This window comes from Lepisma saccharinum, chromosome 26 (genome assembly GCF_977018435.1).
Source record: "Lepisma saccharinum chromosome 26, izLepSacc3.1, whole genome shotgun sequence".
NCBI classification, from domain to species: domain Eukaryota; kingdom Metazoa; phylum Arthropoda; class Insecta; order Zygentoma; family Lepismatidae; genus Lepisma; species Lepisma saccharinum.
Genome location: NC_139254.1, coordinates 20,563,885 through 20,588,865, shown reverse-complemented (window position 1 = coordinate 20,588,865; position 24,981 = coordinate 20,563,885). Strand labels below are relative to the sequence as shown.

The window sequence follows — 24,981 nt, the reverse complement described above, 5'->3', positions numbered from 1 at the left end:
AAGAACAGTGTTGCCAAACTTCAAACAAAAAAATGACAAGCGATTTAAAAACTGCGCACTTTATGAAACACCCTATATTACAGTGATTGTCTTGAAGAGAAATCAGAAGCGAATCCCATACATGTGCCACAAAATCGTTGCCTCTGGCGCTGTAGTTGGGAGAACAAATATAGTATACTGAGGGTGGGTTTAGTAATGGGCTACTAAAGTTCAGACTCTCTTCCAACTAGAGCTGCAAAAAAAGCTGACTTTCTTGAATGAACGTTTTTTGTTTTTCGATAAAAAGCTGGCTTTTTTAAAAAAGAAAAAAACTGAAATTTTGGCTCCTTTTGCTTTTTACCAATTACAGCTAACCTATTTCACTTGAAGTTACTGTTATAAGTTTATAGGTTTACAGTGACATATTTTACAACTCGCTACAAAAATTTACATGGTGTAGCAGTCGAGAGACAGATATTGGCCAATCCCAATGGCCACATATTGCACAGTGGTTCAGATACAATTTTAACCCTAGCTTACTGAGGTAAAGGGAGAGGGGGGCTTGCAGGCCCACTACATGTAGATTTTTAGATTTTTCAACTGTTTGAAAATAAATTACATTGTTCTCTAGGATATTCCGAATATTTCTGTATTACTTTTGCTCATATAAACCTAAATGTAATGTAAATAGGAGGCAAAATGAACTTGGTGGGCTTATCAGGTGCCATCTTTGAATGCAACTCATTCAAGACACTCATGCCAGTGACATTGTACAATTGGTTGATTGGTTGTAATTATTATATTTAATAAACAACTACACTTCTACAAACAAATAGCATTAATAAAAAATTATTATGGATTTTGTGAGTTTTAGTGAATGATAAAATATATGCGAGACACTCATGCAATAATTAGTTATATTTTTAATGACAGTAATTATCGTAATTATTATAATTAATAAATAACTGCACATATATAATCAGCAAAGGAAGCGGTGATTCCATAATAAAATGGTTTCTTGAATTTTAGTGATAAAAAAAGTGTGGGCCTGAGAGCCATCCATCTTGTACGGCACGGGTAAGCTAGGGATAAAACGAAACGTGTAGTCCTGATGAGCATATCTGACCATGAAATGGACTTAAAACCAGCATTTACATGTTTGTGTCTCAATTTAAATGTTGATGTCATAAAATATGAAACAAATGTTAATATCAAAATATTTGATGTTTTGGGACAATTAAAAATCTTTACTGTTCACAACACATATGCAGAAGTATACGTGTTACATGAATGTAACTGAGCTTTGAGACGGAAGCGACATGTGACTATTGGAATCCAAACCATGGAAGTAAATGCAACCTTTTGAACCGAAGCAACATAAGCTGCAAGTGTCGCTTGTCACTTGACCTGTACCATTTTCTCAAGGGACTTTTAAATCGAAGCAACAAGTGGCATGTGTCACATCTAAGCAGACCCTCAACAATCCACTCAACATTTTCACCCGAAGTGCGGCAACGAACTAAACATGTCACTTGCATGTTGCTCGGACTATACAGTTTTCTCAATGGTGTGCATCGTGTTACTTCGGTCTGTTGTTCTTGCATGCACGGTGAATGTTTTGCTTTATACTGAAAGAGACTGTGTCGCTTGTCATCTGTAACTTCAGTCTGAAAGCTCATTCAATAGCATGCATCACGTTTCCTTGGTCTTGTTTGTGCATGCGTGGTGGATGATTGCTTAGACTGAAGGGGCACTTGTCACTTCACTGTCATGTGTCTGCATGTTCTCTATACTTAACAAGATTGTTAGCTACTTCATCAGAGAGTAAGAATTAATTTAGCCTGTAAATTACAGAAAACAAATTGCAAGTACTGTTGTTGGAAAAAGGCCGGCTTTTTGATAGAAGGTTCCTTTCATAATAATGAATGGGCCTCTGGATTAGAATAAATTAATGTTGTTGCCTTGTAATAAGAAGGAGTCTGAGGTTCAATCCTCAGTGGAGGCAGTGTGTTTCGGATCTCATTTCAAACTGTAGATCCAGTCCAGTCCATACTAGATTTTCAAAAGGTAAGTCCATACTACATTTTCAAAAGGTAGAGCAGTATTTTCTTTTTTTGCTTCATGTACGTATTCTAATAACAAATTCAAACATTGAAAATCATATCATACCATTAGGTCTATGAAAAACACATACAAAACTACTCTAGTTATGTGGATATGTTTATACTACATAGTAGGGATGTGCCGAAGCCAATAACAGATGTATAAAAATCGGCAGAAATTGACATATCGGCATCGGCAAAAATCCGATATTTAAACCGGTACAGATTATACTAGAGTTTTACCTTCTAATAAGTTTTATATTTTAGTTTTGTAAGATTTATTGAAAATTAGGTTATGATTCATCATTATTGTAGAGTTTTTGTAATAAAATTATTGCAAACTCTCATTCAGAGGATCAACCTAACTCAAAATTGGAAATGAAACAGTACATTGCTGAACCAGGATCTGCTGTTGTATTGGAAATTCAAAAGTGCTGAGAATACTTGGGGCATACCTGTTGCATCAGTATTCAGTGATTGAGTGTTCAGTGTTGAAGAGAAGAAGTAGGTTACTTCCTGAAGTGCTTCCAAAACTCATGTTTCTGAAGTTGAATATGGCAGCAGTAAATTTCCAACATTAAGAACAGGAATTCATTTTGCATTTCAAAGAACTGCTTGTGTACTAATGTAAAATCTCTTGAGAATCCATGTTCTTCCTAAAAGTTCACATAACCACCTTTTGTAGATGCAAATGTACATTTGCATCTCTTGAGAATATATATGTATATACATATGATATGCAATACAAATGTACCAGGTGGTTATAATTAAAGTGACGGTGTTCAGAGTGGTACAGCACGGGCTGTAATGAGAGTAGCAGTCTGAAACTTCGTAGATATGATAATGAAGCAATGCGCTCGCGAATTATGCAAAAAAAAAAAAAATAGTTCCAATTCTCGCCACCAGGGTAAAAAATGGCGCTGTAAGCAGTCAAAACGTGGAATTTTCCGTAACTCTGACGTCAAAGTCGTTGACATTGCCTAACCATTGTGTGAGCTCCCTGGTTGTTGTTGGTGACGCTTGTTGCTTTTTTTTCCTTTAGTGATGTGAATGTTCGCCGAACATCAAAAGTTTGATTTTTCCCGTGTAAAAAGCAATGGCTATTGCGAAGAAAGACCGTGCACTGCTAGTGAAGTTGTTTTACCAGAATGGGAGCAATAGTAACGCTGCACTGCGGAAATATCGCCAACAGAAAGGGCTGAGAAGAGGGCCCATGTCAATTAATGGGCTGAAGAAGATGATGAAGAAATTCGAGGAAACAGGTGAATTGGGTGTTGCACCAGGGAGAGGAAGGCGGCCCATCCCCGTGGAAGTTGTGGACGAAGTTGCTGTAGCTGTAGCTGACCGTGCAGCACATGCCTCAACTTCTGCAACCAGTGCTAGAGCTGTGGCACGTGAATTGTCACTCCCCTGGTCAACAGTTCGCAAGGTATTGCGGTGCATTTTACACTGGTATCCCTACAAGATTCAAATTGTGCACCAATTGAAACCCCAAGATATTCCACAACGCCGTGAGTTTGCCCATCGGTTTTTGGCACGCATGGAAGTGGATGGCATGTGGCCGGGGAATATTCTGTGGACTGACGAGGCGCATTTTACTCTGGTCGGTACAGTGAATACTCAGAACTGTCGCATATGGGGTTCCACTCGTCCACATGTTGTGCAGGAACAACCATTGCACTCAGTTTACGTGACTGCTTGGTGTGGGTTCACTAGCTCCTTCATTCTTGGTCCGTTATTCTTTGAGGAGATGACACCTCGAGGGCCTGTTAGGTGTACAGTGACATCTGCACGTTATAGGGACCTCCTTGTGCAACACGTGATTCCAGCTTTGCAAGAACGGAACTGTGAACACACCACCATTTTCATGCAAGATGGGGCAACACCACATGTCGCTCGCCACGTGAAAGATTTGCTGAGAGAAACCTTCACTAATGACCGCATCATCTAGGCAGTTTCCAGATGATTGGCCTTCCAGATCCCCCGACCTTAATCCATGTGACTTCTGGCTGTGGGGATATTTAAAAGATCGTGTCTATCAGGGACATGTCCGGTCTCTGCCTGATCTGAAAGCTAGCATACAACAACATGTCGCTCAGATTTCACCAGACATGCTGCGAGCAACTGTCGATCATGCCGTGTTACGAATGCAGCATGTTGCTGAATTGGGAGGCCATATTGAACAGTTCTTGTAACCATAGTTCCTAATAAACATGCCAGAATCATTGTTCTCGTGTGTTTGATCTTTCCTGCCTATTTCCTGTAACTATACCACGTTTTGACTGCTTACAGCGCCATTTTTTACCCTGGTGGCGAGAATTGGAACTATTTTTTTTTTTGCATAATTCGCGAGCGCATTGCTTCATTAGCATATCTACGAAGTTTCAGACTGCTACTCTCATTACAGCCCGTGCTGTACCACTCTGAACACCGTCACTTTAATTATAACCACCTTGTACATAGCAAATTTATTTTTGTCATGCTGAAAATAACATCCCATTTCTGTTTAATAATCTATGTATCGGAATCGGTTAAATATCGGCATTGGTATCGGTCCCAAAAATTATCGGTGAGTACATCGACATCGGTAAATTTTCAGCTTCGTCACATCCCTACTACATAGATCTATTTAATAAGCCTACCAAAATATGAAGATAACACTCGGAAAGAACAGCCCATTCAAAAAAGCCAGCTTTTTTAAAACACTCTTTGTATCTAGCTACAAATTTCATATTGTAAATTGTATTTTATATTTAGAAATGAGTGTCTATTTTACAGTAGGGAGATAAATGAAACCCATGGAACAGGAAAGATACTGCCAACTCCTGTATTTTCATTAATTTGAGACACTTTTGTGAAAAAAGCCAAAAAAGCCACAGAAAAAACTCCAGTTTTTGTCCAAAAAAGCAGTTTTTTTCTCGACCACTTGCAACTCTACTTCCAACGTTGCCAAAATAATGTTTGCAACAAGCAGGAGCCAATGTTTGAGCCCTCATTCTCTATTGTTGACAACAATTATAAATAAACAGGAATTTCAAGTGTTTTACAATAGCAAAAGCAAACAGTTGGAAAGTGTAAAATTGGAAAGAAAGAAAGAAAAAAAAAACATTATTATTATTTGGCTGACAGAAAACTTGCAATTAACGCAATTGGAGGGTATAACAAAGGTAGTAAACTTTTGTTTATTTAACGTTGCTTCGGACTTTGTTAGTTATTTGCAAGAAATCCACCCAACTCTTTCAATCTCGTGTAGTTATTGCACGAATATGGAGTATATGTTGAAAAATGTCCTGAAATATGAAAGTAATATGTAAAAATAACTAAAATATGTAAAATATGTAGAAATATGAAAAATAAAAATGAATTTTTCAAGTGTACATGCCATGATGTGCAAAGATAATACAAAAAAATAACTGATTTGAGCATCGTACATAAGTATGTATTTACATATAAATCCGTTCCCTGCTCATTAACCTGTAAGAATGCAGTTTCCAGAGTTTTCTTACTGGAAGAAGGGTTGAAGGGTTAACATGAATATCTTGCGAAAGGGTTGCAGCTGCCAGTCAATTTACGAACACAGGAAACTACATGTAGATAAAGTAGAACCTCAATTTTATGTTTTTCAGGGACCAAGTTGAAAAAACTTAAAATACAGGTTCCACTGTATTCTCTTTTAATTCACAATGATGGTGTAGGGAGAAAACTGAATAAGGTGAAAGGACATTCACAAAGGCCAGGATTCAAAACCAGAACACTATTGTGAGCTGACCACATGACGTTCTTAGCAAACACAGCAGCATGCATATCTCGGATAATTATGCATATGCAAATGCATATTTAAGGATTTTTAACTAAAAATGCATATTTCATATGCAGGTGTATATTTGTATGAAAATAAGTTGATATTGTGCATATTTTTGTACCTACAACCAACACCGAGCATATACTGTATTTATTTTTCTTCTCCTCACTTCTCTTCTCTTTTCTTTATCTTTTCTGTCTTTCTTCTTTCCTTTTTCCTGGATTGTATGAAATGTGGCAAGTACGTCATTCTCACCTCAACAATAGACTAAGCTGCCAACCCCGTGCAAAGGGTTACAACTTCAAACATCAAAATTATAGAAGACATTAAAGAGGCCCTCGCCCAGGTTGAAGACTTTTTAGGCCTTGTAATTAGGGGGTCCCGGGTTCGATACAGTAAAGGGGCACTCAGCACATATAAGAACAAAACACAGGACAATATACACACAGACTTAAAACCCGAAATAATTGGATGCAGTATTGAAAGAGAGTTTTTTTTCTGAGCCTTGAACCATATTAATTGAAAAAATCTGTGTAGCAAATGAGCATTCAGAATAATGCATGTAATCTTTCATAGTTTGTAATATACAGCATTTATAAATTAAACAGGTTTTTAAAGTGCATATTTTACACTTTTTTAGTGCATATTTTGCATTTTTTTTAGTGCATAACTATCCGAGCCCTACTCATTATACACTGCTTCCTGTATGGAAATGGAACTGTATTCTTAACCATCTAGAAAATATGTTTCTAACCACAATCTACTTCAACCCAACACTTAACTTAGGACTGGTCAACCTGCTTTCATATATATGCGTGGACTATATATATGGTGCTTATTTGCCTGCTAATTTGAGATTTTAGGTGCCTATAAATCTGCACCCTATTCATCAGTAACACCTCCATTCCTGAGGTGCAGCATGAAGGCAGAAAGCTTGCACCACACAGAGCACTCTATGGTCTCTTAACCAATTAAAAATTGCTAAGATAATTATACTGCATACCTGCACACCGGTTTGTTTCTCCTCGACCACTTTTCTTATAATGGACGGTGATAGTGTTGCAAAACTTAGCACTGTCATCATTGGAACGTAGAACATGATTACAGCATGGTTAATGGGTCTCTCCATGTGAGCAGGATATGGAAATTCTTGCATGTTCATCTGAAGTAAATGTATTAATCAAAGTAACACATCAACGGTGGACAGGGAAGGTAAACAATTCTGCATGTTTCAATACTTGCTAAGAACTAATGCTACTTTACATTAATGGAGCATGGAAAATTCTGCAAAGAAATAAAACCAGTTCAAATTCAAGTCCTAATCCTTCCTAATTTGTTCTAATTCATTTTCCCTAAAAATAAAGAAACATGTTCTTGGAATGGTTCCTTAAAAGGAACTAACTTCTGAACCCCTGGTTGCAACAAGGACATTTCTTGCACTTTTGGCATTCCTAAATTGATCTGAGTATTATTAGTGAATGCAAATTTGCACAAAGTTAGAATTATCATTCTTTACTGTGTTCTTCCATTACATGAATGAAAGCATGTGCTGAAATGAACAAACATGCTTGGAACTTTTCTTTCACAGATGAATTTGGCAACATAATGCATATTTTCAATAATTCCATTCATTTTTGTTTCTAATGCAATTAAGGCTGAGCCAAACATGAAAAATAATTATTGGTATTACGTACGTAAAGTTTTGTGTTTCCGCATTGTAGATTTGGCACGTTACCATCAAAATTCCAGATGCCATACCCTTAGTGAATGAAGAAATGGGAATTCGAAATTAATTGGAATCAACTATCCAATCTGCAACGCAGAAACACGAAACTTTACATACACAATACTTAAACCGCATATACCACATCCATCAGGAATAATTATTGATCTTTAGTTTCATAATACACTATTTACACTACGGTCAAGCTGATATCAATGTATTGCTATTGGAAAGTATCTGTTTGAATTTAATGACAATACTTTTTCGGAATATGCAAGAATGGCATAAGAGACTGTCTCAAAAGTCTAAATATCTTGGTAGTTATACAAAATGCATAACTTTTCATTATTTTTACAACATTGGGAAGAAATTGATTTTGTGATTAAAAAAGATTATTAGAGGCACATACATATTTTTGGTAATTAAAAAAGCAAAATTTCGGTACCAAAACAGTCAATTTCAGGTTCAAAAGCAGTAAATAAAATAAAAATGACATTTTGTTTTTAAAAATGTGAATACATCCAAAATTTGGTTTAAAAACTGCACTTACTACACAAAATAAGCATATCCCTTCTAATAGCACATTTATGTAGCTACCAGAGTATTAAGTTTATTCCTGTATAAAGGAGTCCATTCTTGCTTCTCAAATATTTACAGCAGAATTAATCAATTTTCTGTGAATTGCATAACTCACAGGAAAATTCTGATATCAGAAAGTGTCGTGTCTGTAAATAAACTTTCGTATTTAAGGTTCTATTTCACATTTTGCAGTTCATTTCGCATAATTTCATGACAAAACAAGGAAGGAAAATGCACCTCACCCCTTTCTGAAACATGAAAAATTAACATTACAATGTGTTATTTCACATTTTGTTTGTTCGTCAAAAACGAAATATGCATGCCTCTGATGATTATTTAATGTGCAATTATGAATATTTTAATGCAATTTCTGGTGGAGTGCTATAATACAGGGTGACTCTAAAGTCACTATACATTTCTGCATGAACAGGATTTATTGTACAAAATACAGTATGTACTGAAACATATATCACAGTAGGACACAAAATCAGCATAACTCAATGTGACCACCCCTCAAGTCTAGGCACAGATGCCAGCAATCCACCAGAGCCAGAAACACCTTCTCCAACATAGCTGGTGTAACCTCAGCAACTGCGGCTGTTGTGCGTTGTTTCACCTGTTATGCTGTGGATCTTCACCTCGTACACCTTAGACTTGATAAACCCTCAAATGAAAAAGTCTAAGGGGGTCAGCTCGAAGGGGGCCCAACTCCCCGTTGTGAGACATGACCAATCCATCTACCGGTGAAAACTTCGTTTAGGTGATCACAAACGATGATGGCAAAACGGGGTGGTGTCCCATCCAGTTGGTGCACAGTAAAAAGCTTGGTGTGCCCCAATCCAGTGCCGTGCTATGAGCCACAGTTGGTAGATGCTGGGATTATGGATACTGTGTCGCCTGGTTGATGCAGTGGGGCTATGTGTGATCGTGTCCTGTACACTTTGCACAATTTGTGGTGTTATGGCTGGCCTCCCAGGACAGTCTTCATCCACAACACTACTTGTTCGCATGAATCTGTTGACCAGGTTCTTAATAGCCAGCCTGGTGTGGCCTGATTTTCTGAATTTCCACCTGTTCATACGTCATTCCACACAGACGAGCACAAACAACTGCTGTTCTTTCTTCTACTGTTAGCATTGCTTCATATAACATGCAAAAAAATGTATTTTGTCACTAAAATGTATAGTGACTTTAGAATCACCTGTATAGTGATAATGGAAAATTATTCTGAACAAATTTGAATTATTACAATTTTCAAATATCAGTATTGTTAGCAGTAGGAATCATAGCGTCGTTGCCTTGTAATCAAGGGGTCCCGAGTTCAATACCTGGTGGAGACACATAGTGGTTCAGATCCCACTTTAAACTGTAGGTTCAGTCCCAATTGTAATTTTTGCCCAGCCCAAATAAACCCCAATTGAAAAATGTGACTTAACCAGGGATTGCCATGAGTTTTGAGTTTCAGGTTACTTAATTTTGATCTGGATCCACTGGTGTATGCATGGTAGATCCAGAACTATCAGGATTTAATAAATTTACTGGCTCTAAATAACTCCAATTGTGAAGAGTGGCATTTTTGTAAAATTGAAAATTCTGATTTAATCTTATCATCATTTGAAATCTTAGACGGAAAGCAGAAAACTGGGTATATGGACACATGAGAACCAAGTAATTGGAACCAAATATTGTGTACCCAGATTTAGAACAAAAAGTGAGTTACCTGGATAAAGAACTGTAAATTGGGTATTTGGAGTCACAATAGAATATCGGAAACTTGGATGTGGGACTGAACTTTGGGCAGCCAGATCCAAACACTAAAATCAGATATTTGGAACCAAAAATTAGGTGCCTGAATCTGGAACTTAGAAAGGTACCTGGATGCATTATTACTAGGGGTCCAGATATGGCCATTGCTACTACACATATCGCTACAAAAGCAATTTCTTGTGTCATCTCAAATTCCACAATTCAGATCACTGTATGGGTTTCCACATGCCTCACTTTTTTCTGTGATCGGTACCAAATCCAATCTCTGGTAAGAACAGGGTTGCTACGATCTTCTAACTATGAAATTGCCTGACATTTCCAGGTTTTCCAGTCCAAAAATGAAATTTATCCAGATATGTTTATCATCATGATTTTTGCTTTTCAACCTTGTGTTTTCAATTAAATATATAATCCGTTAATTATTATGAATACTCACTTTCACAACTTTTTTTAGCAAATTTAATTCTACAAACACAAAAACACATGAAAATTCGAAGAGTAAAATATAAATTACAATCGGCATCAAATGTATTGGGTGCTACCATCACGTGCATCTAGCCTTCAGGCTAAGATAACAGAGGTACATTATTTCACCATAATAGATCTCCACAATATAAAAACAACAGAAAAAGTTCATAAACCATACACAATTTTTCATTTTCTGGCGGATTTATAGTCTCGTAAAAAATGCTGCTTTTTTGCTAACATTTATAAGAAACATGTACACAGCATTTGAAGAATTTTTTGTTGCATATAGGAATTCTATAGGAAATGCCAACAAGACTAAGATCAAAAAATTATAGACGATAACCTCATCTTCAACAACCTTTCCGATAATTATGATCATATTGTTAATGTGCTCTAGTTATCAATCACATGTCTAAACTTCAAGTTTTACTTTGATATTCTGTTTAATATCTAGTATTATAAAGTGAAAATTTATTACAGAAATTCGAAGGAACCATAATTTTGCACAAGACTGAGAATCATAAGAACGAAAGAAAGAGTTTTTAAACTGAATCTATTTTGGGAGTGGAATCACAAGAACCGAATCCAGAAGTGGAAGAGAACTGATTGTTCATTTTGCAATTTTCTCTCTTGCAGACTCCAAAATGCACGTAAATTCCAGACGATCTGCAAAATTCCTTGACATTTCCCTGTTTTCCAGGTTTTCCAGACACGCAGCAACCCTGAAGAACCTTAAGACTTATGTCAACCCAGCATCAGGATGACAATTTGCTAGGTAGTGGAGGCTGGTTTAGGGAGCAAGATAACAGTAGCAACAAACTTAATTATCATCCAATTAAGAGCCACTTGGCAGTTTTCGTCCTCAAAGCACTATTACGCCTGCCCCTCAGTATGACTGTTCAGTTATGCTGAAACATCCCATTGATATTAACAGACATATGCATGTTTGATTTTTTAACGGAAACATGAAATGTGAAATAACATGCTGTAATGTTTATTTGTCACAGTTTGTATAGTGTGAAGCACATTTTCTTACCATGTATTGTCATGAAATGATGCAAAATGCAAAATAAACCCTCAATCACAAAATTTTTCAATGTCTGAATTATTCTAAGAGTTATACAAAATAATGGAAAATTGATTATTTCTGCTGTAAAAATTTGAAGCACAAATAGACACAGAAAAGGAAATGTTTATTTTGCATAATAAGTATAATTTTTAAATCAAATTTTAGATTCAATTCACAATTTTAACAATAAAACGCAATTTTATATACCACTTTTGATCCTGAAATGTAGCCAGTTTTTGTACAAAAATGTTGATCCTTTTATTTACCATAAATACTGTGTTTACTCATATATAATGTGCACTTTTTTCCCAAAATGGTTACCCCCAAAAACTGTGGTGCGTATTATGCACAGAATAATTCAGACAGCCAACATTAAAACCACACATGTTTTCACTATGTCACTGCATATAACACATATATATCAACAGGTGCAAGTGCAAATTAGCAGGTTGGATTTCTTTAGTAATAATATTTTTTTAAAAAAAAAACACTATACAATTGCAATGGCCATTTCGCCTGATTTTTTACTTCATAACGAATTTGCAACATCATGTTGTTCTAGAGAATTTGAGCATGCATTTCCAGTTACACATGATGAGTATCAGAGATATTTGTCGGGATAGAAATAATAGAAAATAACTTCCTGAGCACTGCAAATCCACAACATAATTTTGATCTTGCTTTCTTCTACTACAGAAAAAAAGGTGGTTACGGAAGTGCAAGCTTTGGGATGCTGAACACAATGGAGAGAGAGGGTGGTGGTGACGTGGGTTGGTGACTCATTGAATAAGTGTCATTTGCTCTTGATCGGCATAGCAACAGCTTTACAACAATCTTTTCAACCTACAACTAAGAAAGCCATTTCTTGAACCTGAATTGCACTGTGCATTAAATATAATTGTGTGTCAATTTTCCCCATCAAAATCCTGGGTGCGTTCTATACATGCATGCACATTACACACATGCAAATACAGTATGTGGCTCTAGCAACTAGTTACCTAGAAACTTATGAGCACTAGTGCCATCTAATTTCAATTACGAGGAGGTCTTAGAAAAACTTAGACACAGGATTTGTAATAGCTCAAGAGAGCAATACATTTTTCCTCCACCAAAACTACACTGCTCGCCATTAAAATTGCAACACCCAGAAGGAAATGAGATAGAAACACGAAACTTGGCAAATATGTAGTTCATAATAAGATAAGAAAATGATTACAGTTAGAGCTCGGTGGTGTGACATGTGACATGTAGAACATGGTTGCATAACCCCAAGGAGCTAGTAGCGTGTACAGCCTCCACGGGCGGCAATAACTGCTGCAATACGGCGAGGCATGGACAGAATGAGTCTATCGATGTCTGCTTGCGGTATGGCGGTCCAAGCGGCTTCCACACGGTGCCAGAGGTCTTCAACATTACGTGCCGGAAACCTGAGTTGGGCCAGCCGGCGACCCACCATGGACCAGACATGTTCAATTGGCGACATATCCAGTGAACGTGCTGGCCAAGGAAGCAGGGGCACGTGGTTAGCTTCCATAAATGCGAGGACATTCCTTGCAACATGGGGGCGCACGTTATCCTGTTGAAAAGCGGCATTATGCAGTGCATGGATTAATGGGACAGCAACAGGGGTGAGAACCTGTATGATGTACCGTTGGCTGTTCAATGTCCCTTGAATGCGTACGAGACGCGAACGAACACCTATGGCGATGGCACCCCATACCATGATACCCAATGAAGGCCCTGTGTGATGATGCATGATGCAGGCGTCATGAAGCCTAGTGCCACGGTGCCACCACACGCGTGTACGTCCATCATGATGTTGTATACAGAAGCGGGATTCATCAGAGAACACTACAGCTTTCCACTCCACCATCCATGCACGACAGTCTTGACACCATCTCAGATGCAAACGCCTATGCTCTAGCGTCAGAAGAATCCGCAACAGTGGGCGCCGGGAAAAAATTCCCCGGTTCGCCAAACGACGAAGCACGGTTCGTGGGGACACTGGACGTTGTAAAACATCCCGTACTTCATGCGCAATCCTCGTTGACGTGGCCGTTCTGTCTGTAAGGGCCATGCATATCAGACGTCTGTCCTCTTGTTCCGTCATCCGACGCAGACATTGTGAACCTCTACGTCGCTCTACAGTGCCTTCGTGAACCCACTGGTTCCATACACGGATCACTGTGGATGTATTCCGTCCCACACGGGCACCGATCTCACGGTAGGATAATCCGCATTCACGGTATGCAACAATTCGGCCGCGATCGAACTGGGAAACCTGCTGGAATCGCTGCCGTATTCGACGACGTGGCATTGCTGACCGATTTTAACACACTACACTCACGACCATGCACTTTCACTGCTCTTCTGCACCTATCTGACCTGCTACAGGTACCACTTACCAGATGGCGTGGCAGGCGCACATGACGCATGACAGCCTTGAACACCTAATCATTTCCTTCTGCACCTGTCCTCTACACACTGTGCACATTTCGTCCGATTCCGATTACTCCTTCTGGGTTTTGCATTTTTAATGGCGAGCAGTTTAGTAAGAAAAAGTAGATTAAATCAGCTGTAGATGTCACATCAGATTACTTGATCACAGATTATTAACCTAATGAAATATTGTGAAGAATAACATGAAAATGAATTTTCAAGGTACATTTTTGCTGTACTTACAATAACACGTATCTCTGAATGATTACTTGCAATCTCTATAAATGTTGCATCTAATATCCACTGAAGAACAATGAATCCACTCTCCACGTATAAATCTGGAAGTAAAACCAAAATATAAATTCATTTCAACTCTCGCACTATTTTTAATTACAAGAAAATACTGAAATTTGTACTCAAGGAAGACTTTCTTTAGAAGTGAAAACATTTAAAGATTCATCAAATAATGTGCATTCAAGTGAAAATGGGGCTTTTATATGTAAGACTAAAACTCGTGACTTGGAGCTGAAATCATATTTCTTGATGTAATCCTCTTCAAACTTTATACACTTGTCTCACCTATTTCACTAGTCAAAAAAATGGTTGTTCATATTTCAGTTAATTCATCTGTTAAACACCAATAAAATAACACAATTGGCAAGAATTATATATAAACATTTTTTTGTTGTTGTTGTAAAATTTATCCTATTGTTATAACTAGACATATAATATGATGGCCATGGCAGACATGAAAATGAGAAAGAATTGTGTCCCAAGTTGACTTTTATATACACTGATGGCTCAAATCTACTGATGGAGTAGGCTGTGCCTTTTATGTTCCGTCACAAAGAAATTCAACAATCCACATTACTGCAGGACATGTCCATATTTTTCGCTGAGTGTTATGCCAGACATTGAGCATTACTTTACATGTTGCAACTAGGGCTGAGGCGATACTGATGTACCAGCACTGGTATGGATTGATTTTTTTCCCTGATATCTTTGTTTTTGAGTGGCTAGAAGCATGGTCAAGAGCAGCAAGTCATCTGTCTCCATTTGTTTTTTTAAAAGATTTGTTCATCCTTTCTTGTGACAGACTGGAAGGTCAGACAGACAACTCAGGTTCATACGTCTTTCTCTTCAGAATAGAACAGGCTTTCAAATGGTACCATCTACATGTGTACATCATGTATGAGGAAAGGGAAATCGGGGATAATTTGGGAAATTTCCCGACGAAAAATCCCTTCTGGTAACTTTGGGGCCCTCTGGACCGGCTCTGGATATAGGTACCTGATTATAATCTACCTTGAAAAATACTATGGTCTATATCTAATATGTCCGCCAAGTTTCATTGCAATATCTTCAATAGGTATGAGGGACAAGGGCGCCGACTTTCCAAAATTTCTGTGGGTGCATATCAATGGCGGTTAGATCTGTAAGTATCAAGTATTGTATACTTTAAACAACTTACATGCACATTGATTGCAATAGGCAATGATATTATCAACACGTTACTAAAAGAAAATATCACATTCATACAAATTAAAATGAAAAATTCTTCATAAATGCAAATAATTTTAATTGTATTGCAGAAAGAACTATGCAAGGATTTTGTTGTGAACAGAAACTACAAAATGACTAACTTTATGTACCAAATAATAATAATAATAATCATGACATGTTAACTTTCAATATAAAACACATTCCTTCTTACGTCATTTGCACTTATGAATTTGTTCGCAATTTTGGTAATGTCAATATTTTTAGTCATTTCTTTAATAACATGCAAAATTGCCAAGTCATTCAATCTTTTTTGGGTCATTGTTGACCGCAAAAACCTTTTCAAGCATCCAAGTGCTGAAAATGACCGCTCAGAGGTACAAGAAGTAACAGGTATAGTTAAAATCACCCGTACAAACTTCACAAAATCTGTGAGCATTTCACGCATGGGACCACTGTTTTCTCTACTTAAAATATTTGTAATGTCTGACAAGTTGGCCACTTTTTCTTTGTTTCGTTCTGCAAACATCTAGAAACATGTCCCTGTGCAATGTTAGCTTGTCTTTATCAAAGTCTGTCCCATAGAACTGCAGAATTCGATCAGCACCAATTTGACCGATAGCAAAAGCTTCAAGTTGTGAAATAAGTTCCAAAACCTTTGTTTGAAATCTACGATTTAGCGAATCCACAGCCACATCAATTATTTCAAAAAATATTTGTCTGTACATTTCCTCCGGCGTTTGATACGTATGAGGATCACTACCTTCATCGTAGCATTTTGGCATCTTCCTTTTTCTAGGCAAAACTGGTTCATCAATGTTCAATTCCTCCGCTTTCCTCATGGTTTCATTCCACAACTCAAAAAATATATCCCTTTGTGAAGCTAAACTTGCAGTCAAAGTTTCCACCAAAGTTTTGATTTCTCGGTAGGACAATGATTTCTTCTGAAAAGAAGAATGAAGTTGTTCAATCCTGCCGAAAACTGAAATTAACATTTTCAGGAAAATAAGAAATCTGAATTGATGTAGGTTTGAAAAATATCCACTAGCCTTCCCACCGACTTCACTTTTTTCTTCTGACAAATCTTCCCAAAATTTCAAGAGAACGTCATCATTACTTTCCAACGATTGTAGCAATTTTACCCTCACACACCACCTTGTGGGACAGAATGGTCGCAAAGTCAGTCTGGGAATGTTTTTTACAACACCATCTTCGTTGTCTTATTGTAGCGATTGAAACACTGCTAGCCTCTTTGGCGTATGTTTTACAAATGATATCAATTCACAAAGAATCACCAGAAAGTCTCGCACATAACTGATACCTTGCATCGCATCTTGCACTACCAAATTCAAATTATGCACTGAACAATGAACAAATATAGCTCTCGGCTCCAACTGAGTAATCCTACTTTGTAATCCTGCTAAATGTCCACTGACATTACTCGCGCCATCATAACATTGACCACGACAGTATTTTATGTCGAGAGATAAACGTCTTATGACATCCTGGATGACTTTAAACAATGACCTAGAACTTGTTGAAGCTACTTCATAGAAGACCATAAACACTTCTCCAACTTGCAGATTTTCATCGACAAATCTGAAGCATATGGATATTTGTTCTTTCACTGATATGTCGCAAGTCTCATCTACAATGAGAGACAAATATTGTGCCGCCTTAATAGATTTCACAATATTTTGCTGTACATCGCTGGATAATAAAGAGACAATTTCATTCAATATATCGTGAGAAACCCACTTATATGTAGTTCGCTGCAGAAAAGATTTCAACTCAGGAGCATCTTCTATTCTAAGCAGCAGCAACTGATGAATATTTGATGCTTCATCGGTGTGACCCCGAATTGCTATTCCTTGCTGACTTAAAAATTGGAGAGACGTTATTATCTTTAAAATCGCCTTGTGTGCATTTTTCATATCTCCTAATTTATGTGTTAAGGTAAGAGATGACACATTCGTTCCTTGTTTCGTAGTTGCCACAGCAGTCACGTACGAACGATGAAGTGTACATTTTTCGTGAACACTGAAACGTTCAATTGCCTTTTGCTACTGGGAAAATCCTTTTCGAACAAATGCATTACACGAATCCCTGTCTGCAGAAGTAGCAGTTGCCGACAGAAGCACTATACTAGAATCAAAAGCGTTTTTACACACACACTACAGAACACTTTGTCCAATTCTTTGTCGTAATAAATCCAAGGAAATGTTTTTTTCCATCCTTCATGGTATGACCTGCCTGATGATTTCTTGACACTTGTTGCTAATGTACTACAGGAACTGGCAGAAGACACATTCTCGGGTTCCTTATTTTTTGATTGAGCATGCTTTTCACTACGTTCAGTGTCAGTAATATCCACCTGTGATGACGACGACAAACGTATGACGAATTTATCCATAGCGACTAGCAAACCTACTGTTCGAATTCGAAAGTATGTAAAGAAGCAATACTCAATATTGTGTTTCAGCTTTCCACACGCGTCCCGTGCCACATTTGAAAATTGCGAAAATTTTTGCCCGGCGAAGAGCTTTCGTTCCACGCATCCAGTGAGTAGACCCTCTTCTTTGTACTAACTATTAATATGGTAACACCCCTTTTTTCTGAAAATGAGAACTTCCCAGTCTACAATCTAAGCTTTCGCGTCCTTCCAAGCCGTTGTTTCTCAGAGAACAAACAAAACTATAACAATCCAGATTACATGAAAACAACTTCACTGAAATCGTAAACCACGCCGCTCTTATCTGATTGAAACAAACAAAAGAAGAAAAATCAACTATTGAGGTAGTCGGTCACAATCGGCTTCCTTGTGTTTCGGTTTATTCTTTATTAGTGTTCAATATCAGCAAGTAGTTATTTTAAAACAATTGTTGACGAATGGATTGGGCGTATTGCAGTGTGTCACTTGTAAGGAAACATCAAAGCAAGCCGAAAAGACGGGATTCTATTCACAATACAATATACTTCCATTGTTATTGTGGGGACTGCCTTTGACTTGGCCAGAGACAAGCAAGGAAGGGGGGAATGTGTTGCTTGGTTGCCTTTGCACAAACACACTTGAAACAATTAAGTTTTAGAGGTTAGAAATTTTAACTTCCATCTCAATGTTTTAACTGCTTATTATTTTTTGATAATGGCAAGTGAGAAATATTTATTTTATTTTGTTTTTATGAAACTAAAAATATTGTGGGTGCTCGAGCCCCAGAGCACCCACGTAGTCGGCGCGCATGATGAGGGATGAGGGAAAAAATATTTCACAATCCTGTTTGATAATACTATTAGATACTAATCAGGGATAATTCGGGAAATTTCCCTCTGAAAAATCCCTTTTGGTACATTTGGGGCCCTCTGGACCAGCTCTGGATATAGGTACCCGATTATAATCTACCTTGAAAAACAGTGGTCAGAAGTAGCGAGCTACTTGTAGCATCGCTACTGTAGCTAGCTACAAAATTTGTAGCTGTAGCTGTAGCGATGCTAAATTGTGAAAATTGTAGTTGTAGCGGTAGCGAAGCTACAAAATTCCTGTAGTTGTAGCAAAAATTTCGCTACAGCTACATTTTTTCTCAGCATTTTGAGGTGAATTTTGAATGTGGCAATAGCGTCAGAAAAAATCGACAATAACCCTTAATTTTGCAGGAGGTTCATAAAGACAGTCTATTACATGGAGATACAGATTATAGATATCTGCGTAATTTATTGAATTAGAATCTGAATAATGCAGATATCCAGATAACTAACTGGCATACGTATATGAATATATTCCCGCTAACAGCTACGTTTTTTTTTTAGCTGCATCACAATTTTGGGGAGAAACATGCCTCGTTTGCTGCACCGCTGGAAAAAAGTGCCTCGTTTGCGTCAGCCCCGAACAAATCCTGTGGATATTCATGGTGTAAGAGACACCAAAATGTCATTAATTGCTGTGCTTGCAGTGCAAAAATGAGCGATAAATTTTCCACTGCACTGACAAGGGAATAGTGTCAGCAATAAATGGCTCAGTACATTAACAGCATTGATCATCGTCAGTATATAGGATCTCACCAGGAAGAAATTATTGTTACAAGAAAGCTAGAGTTTCTGGAATTACAATTATTTTCGCGATAGTATTTGTTCACAAATTTTAAAATTACAATATGTTTAGAACACTCAGGTTTACACGACAGTTTCCTCAATAATTTTATCATATTGCAAAAAAGTATGTACGGTTATTGACTTTCCTGCAGAAACGACAATTTTCTTTAGTTAATATACATAGTTTTCAAATTTATGTATTTCTACTACTTTTGTGTCACTTTTCTGTAACTTTTGCTAATCATGACATCATCATCATCCCTCACTGTTTCCTGCCTCTGGCTGGATCGGCATAGAAGTCAAGCCTCTCCATTTTTTCCTGGTCTTTCACCACTTCTCTCTTACCAAGGTGTTCCAATCTTGTCCTCTTCTCCTAACACTCTCCGCTATCTGCACTTTCCACTGACATCTTGGTCTCCCCCTTGGCCTTATTCCCACTCCTTGTGCATTGTAAGCTCTTTCTTCATCCATCCTCTTCATGTGTCCGAACCATCTTGTCTGTGCCTGATCTATCCTGTCCTGAAGCTTCACCACACCCACTGTCTGTCGGATCTCCTCATTCCTTATTCTATCCCTTCAAGTCTTCCAAAATATACTTCATAAAAATTTCATCTCCACTGCCTGCATCTTTCTTTTGTCTCTCTCTGTTATTGTCCAAGTCTCTGCTCCATACATAATTATCGGCACATAGTATGTGTTTTATATTACCTTCTTGCATTTCATAGGTACGTCCCTGTTCCATATTTATCTTCGAATGCTTTGATATAGTCCACCACCCATTTGTCCTCTTCTGTTTACCTCCTCATCTATTCTTCCACTTCTCTCAATCATGACAATGAGGATGAATGGTTTATTTAATTATTCTCTTATCTATAGTCGCTTTCTGCCACTTTCGGCTAATTGTGAGGACAAGGAAGAATGATGAGCAGTGTGGGGAATGGGAGAGCAGGAGGATCCCATCCTCCCAACTTGGCGTCTTTCCTAGTTTTTGTTTTGAATCAATTTTATGCATAGATAAGCCGATTGAGATTGGATCCTAACTACTATGTGCCTCCAATGGGTATCGAACCTGGGGCCCTTTTGTAGTCAAAGGGCTCCAGGTACTTTTCATTCAAAATGCTGACTTCATATCAGTCTATAAAAAATGAAATATTTATTCTGAAGAAAAATATGTTGATGTGAACATAAATACGTAATCCTACCAAATTTTATTTGTGTATAGTTGTAATAATTAATTTGGGTAACACCCTAATTGCAATATTCATATATCAAATTTGAATTGATATGCCACTTGCATAGGTATGGTATTCTCAAAACTATAGTAAAAATAAGTAACTGAAGTAACACTGCTATAAAAATTATCGAATGGACTGGAATCATGATAATAAATAACAGAATCTATTTACCAGTAGTAGGAAATTTTTTTAATACCCATATGGTTGTTTTCATTTTTTATGCAGAAGTAGCGCAAAAAGTAGCGAAGTAGCGAGTAACGAACAGGAGTAGCGTTGCAAGCTACTTTTTGGTAAATGTAGTTGTAGCTGTAACGAAGCTACATTTTGGAAGAGTAGCTGTAGCTGTAGTGAAGCTACTTTTAAAATGTAGCGTTCTGATCACTGTTGAAAAATACTATGGTCAATACGTAATGTGTCCGCCAAGTTTCATTGCAATATCTTCAATAGGTATGAGGGATGAGGGAAAAAAATATTTCGCAATCCTGTTTGACATACTATTAGATACTATTAGAAACTCTCAAACTCAAAAACCAAAAATAAATCACCCACAGTTCAAATAACGCAACCAAAAAAAAAAAAAGTACATAAAGCAACTGAATAAACGTGGCACACAAACAAACTCACGTTTGCACTTTGTCAGCATAACACAAAATTAGTTTACTTTCCTCTGAACCAAGGGCGCCAACTTTCCAAAATTTCTGTGGGTGCATATCAATGGCAGTTAGATCTGTAATTATCAAGTATTTTATACTGTAAACAACTTACATGCACAATGATTACAAGAGGCAATGATATTATCAACACGTTACTAAAAGAAAATACCACATTCATACAAATTAAAATGAAAAATCTTCATAAATGCAAATAATTTAATTGTATTGCAGAAAGAACTATGCAAGGATTTTGTTGTGAACAGAAACTACAAAATGACTAACTTTATGTACCAAATAATAATAATAATAATAATCATGACATGTTAACTTTCAATATAAAACACATTCCTTCTTACGTCATTTGCACTTATGAATTTGTTCGCAATTTTGGTAATGTCAATATTTTTAGTCATTTCTTTAATAACATGCAAAATTGCCAAGTCATTCAATCTTTTTTGGGTCATTGTTGACCGCAAAAACCTTTTCAAGCATCCAAGTGCTGAAAATGACCGCTCAGAGGTACAAGAAGTAACAGGTATAGTTAAAATCACCCGTACAAACTTCACAAAATCTGTGAGCATTTCACGCATGGGACCACTGTTTTCTCTACTTAAAATATTTGTAATGTCTGACAAGTTGGCCACTTTTTCTTTGTTTCGTTCTGCACACATCTAGAAACATGTCCCTGTGCAATGTTAGCTTGTCTTTATCAAAGTCTGTCCCATAGAACTGCAGAATTCGATCAGCACCAATTTGACCGATAGCAAAAGCTTCAAGTTGTGAAATAAGTTCTAAAACCTTTGTTTGAAATCTACGATTTAGCGAATCCACAGCCACATCAATTATTTCAAAAAATATTTGTCTGTACATTTCCTCCGGCGTTTGATACGTATGAGGATCACTACCTTCATCGTAGCATTTTGGCATCTTCCTTTTTCTAGGCAAAACTGGTTCATCAATGTTCAATTCCTCCGCTTTCCTCATGGTTTCATTCCACAACTCAAAAAATATATCCCTTTGTGAAGCTAAACTTGCAGTCAAAGTTTCCACCAAAGTTTTGATTTCTCGGTAGGACAATGATTTCTTCTGAAAAGAAGAATGAAGTTGTTCAATCCTGCCGAAAACTGAAATTAACATTTTCAGGAAAATAAGAAATCTGAATTGATGTAGGTTTGAAAAATATCCACTAGCCTTCCCACCGACTTCACTTTTTTCTTCTGACAAATCTTCCCAAAATTTCAAGAGAACGTCGTCATTACTTTCCAACGATTGTAGCAATTTTACCCTCACACACCACCTTGTGGGACAGAATGGTCGCAAAGTCAGTCTGGGAATATTTTTTACAACACCATCTTCGTTGTCTTATTGTAGCGATTGAAACACTGCTAGCCTCTTTGGCGTATGTCTTACAAATGATATTAATTCACAAAGAATCACCAGAAAGTCTCGCACATAACTGATACCTTGCATCGCATCTTGCACTACCAAATTCAAATTATGCGCCGAACAATGAACAAATATAGCTCTCGGCTCCAACTGAGTAATCCTACTTTGTAATCCTGCTAAATGTCCACTGACATTACTCCCGCCATCATAACATTGACCACGACAGTATTTTATGTCGAGAGATAAACGTCTTATGACATCCTGGACGACTTCAAACAATGTCCTAGAACTTGTTGAAGCTACTTCATAGAAGCCCATAAACACTTCTTCAACTTGCAGATTTTCATCGACAAATCTGAAGCATATGGATATTTCTTCTTTCACTGATATGTCGCAAGTCTCATCTACAATGAGAGAAAAATATTGTGCCGCCTTAATAGATTTCACAATATTTTGCTGTACATCGCTGGATAATAAAGAGACAATTTCATTCAATATATCGTGAGAAACCCACTTATATGTAGTTCGCTGCAGAAAAGATTTCAACTCAGGAGCATCTTCTATTCTAAGCAGCAGCAACTGATGAATATTTGATGCTTCATCGGTGTGACCCCGAATTGCTATTCCTTGCTGACTTAAAAATTGGAGGGACGTTATTATCTTTAAAATCGCCTTGCGTGCATTTTTCATATCTCCTAATTTATGTGTTAAGGTAAGAGATGACACATTCGTTCCTTGTTTCGTAGTTGCCACAGCAGTCACGTACGAACGATGAAGTGTACATTTTTCGTGAACCCTGAAACGTTCAATTGCCTTTTGTTACTGGGAAAATCCTTTTCGAACAAATGCATTACACGAATCCCTGTCTGCAGAAGTAGCAGTTGCCGACGGAAGCACTATACTAGAATCAAAAGCGTTTTTACACACACACTACAGAACACTTTGTCCAATTCTTTGTCGTAATAAATCCAAGGAAATGTTTTTTTCCATCTTTCATGGTATGACCTGCCTGATGATTTCTTGACACTTGTTGCTAATGTACTACAGGAACTGGCAGAAGACACATTCTCGGGTTCCTTATTTTTTGATTGAGCATGCTTTTCACTACGTTCAGTGTCAGTAATATCCACCTGTGATGACGACGACAAACGTATGACGAATTTATCCATAGCGACTAGCAAACCTACTGTTCGAATTCGAAAGTATGTAAAGAAGCAATACTCAATATTGTGTTTCAGCTTTCCACACGCGTCCCGTGCCACATTTGAAAATTGCGAAAATTTTTGCCCGGTGAAGAGCTTTCGTTCCACGCATCCGGTGAGTAGACCCTCTTCTTTGTACTAACTATTAATATGGTAACACCCCTTTTTTCTGAAAATGAGAACTTCCCAGTCTACAATCTAAGCTTTCGCGTCCTTCCAAGCCATTGTTTCTCAGAGAACAAACAAAACTATAACAATCCAGATTACATGAAAACAACTTCACTGAAATCGTAAACCACGCCGCTCTTATCTGATTGAAACAAACAAAAGAAGAAAAATCAACTATTGAGGTAGTCGGTCACAATCGGCTTCCTTGTGTTTCGGTTTATTCTTTATTAGTGTTCAATATCAGCAAGTAGTTATTTTAAAACAATTGTTGACGAATGGAGTGGGCGTATTGCAGTGTGTCACTTGTAAGGAAACATCAAAGCAAGCCGAAAAGACGGGATTCTATTCACAATACAATATACTTCCATTGTTATTGTGGGGACTGCCTTTGACTTGGCCAGAGACAAGCAAGGAAGGGGGGAATGTGTTGCTTGGTTGCCTTTGCACAAACACACTTGAAACAATTAAGTTTTAGAGGTTATAAATTTTAACTTCCATCTCAATGTTTTAACTGCTTATTATTTTTTGATAATGGCAAGTGAGAAATATTTATTTTATTTTGTTTTTATGAAACTAAAAATATTGTGGGTGCTCGAGCCCCAGAGCACCCACGTAGTCGGCGCGCATGATGAGGGATGAGGGAAAAAATATTTCACAATCCTGTTTGATAATACTATTAGATACTAATCGGGGATAATTCGGGAAATTTCCCTTTGAAAAATCCCTTTTGGTAAATTTGGGGCCCTCTGGACCAGCCCTGGATATAGGTACCCGATTATAATCAACCTTGAAAAACAGTGGTCAGAAGTAGCGAGCTACTTGT

General features: G+C 37.4%; 1 protein-coding gene across 5 annotated transcripts in view; it reads right to left on the bottom strand.

The window, feature by feature from the left end:
* Positions 1-24,981, bottom strand: part of LOC145979339 (phospholipid-transporting ATPase ABCA3-like) — a 193,487-nt gene that overhangs the window by 128,332 nt on the left and 40,174 nt on the right. For 4 of the 5 annotated variants that reach the window (XR_014440776.1, XM_083112199.1, XM_083112200.1 and 1 more), the window contains exons 4-5: positions 14,172-14,266; positions 6,887-7,045 (exon numbers count right to left, since the gene is read on the bottom strand). Coding sequence is in view for 4 of the 5 variants with exons in the window: in XM_083112199.1 (XP_082968325.1) it covers positions 6,887-7,045; positions 14,172-14,266 (254 nt within the window). In the remaining variant the exon portion in view is untranslated. Of the gene's footprint in view, positions 1-6,886; positions 7,046-7,577; positions 7,662-14,171; positions 14,267-24,981 lie in introns of those variants that run through there. The other variant, XM_083112202.1, reaches the window with a different exon arrangement.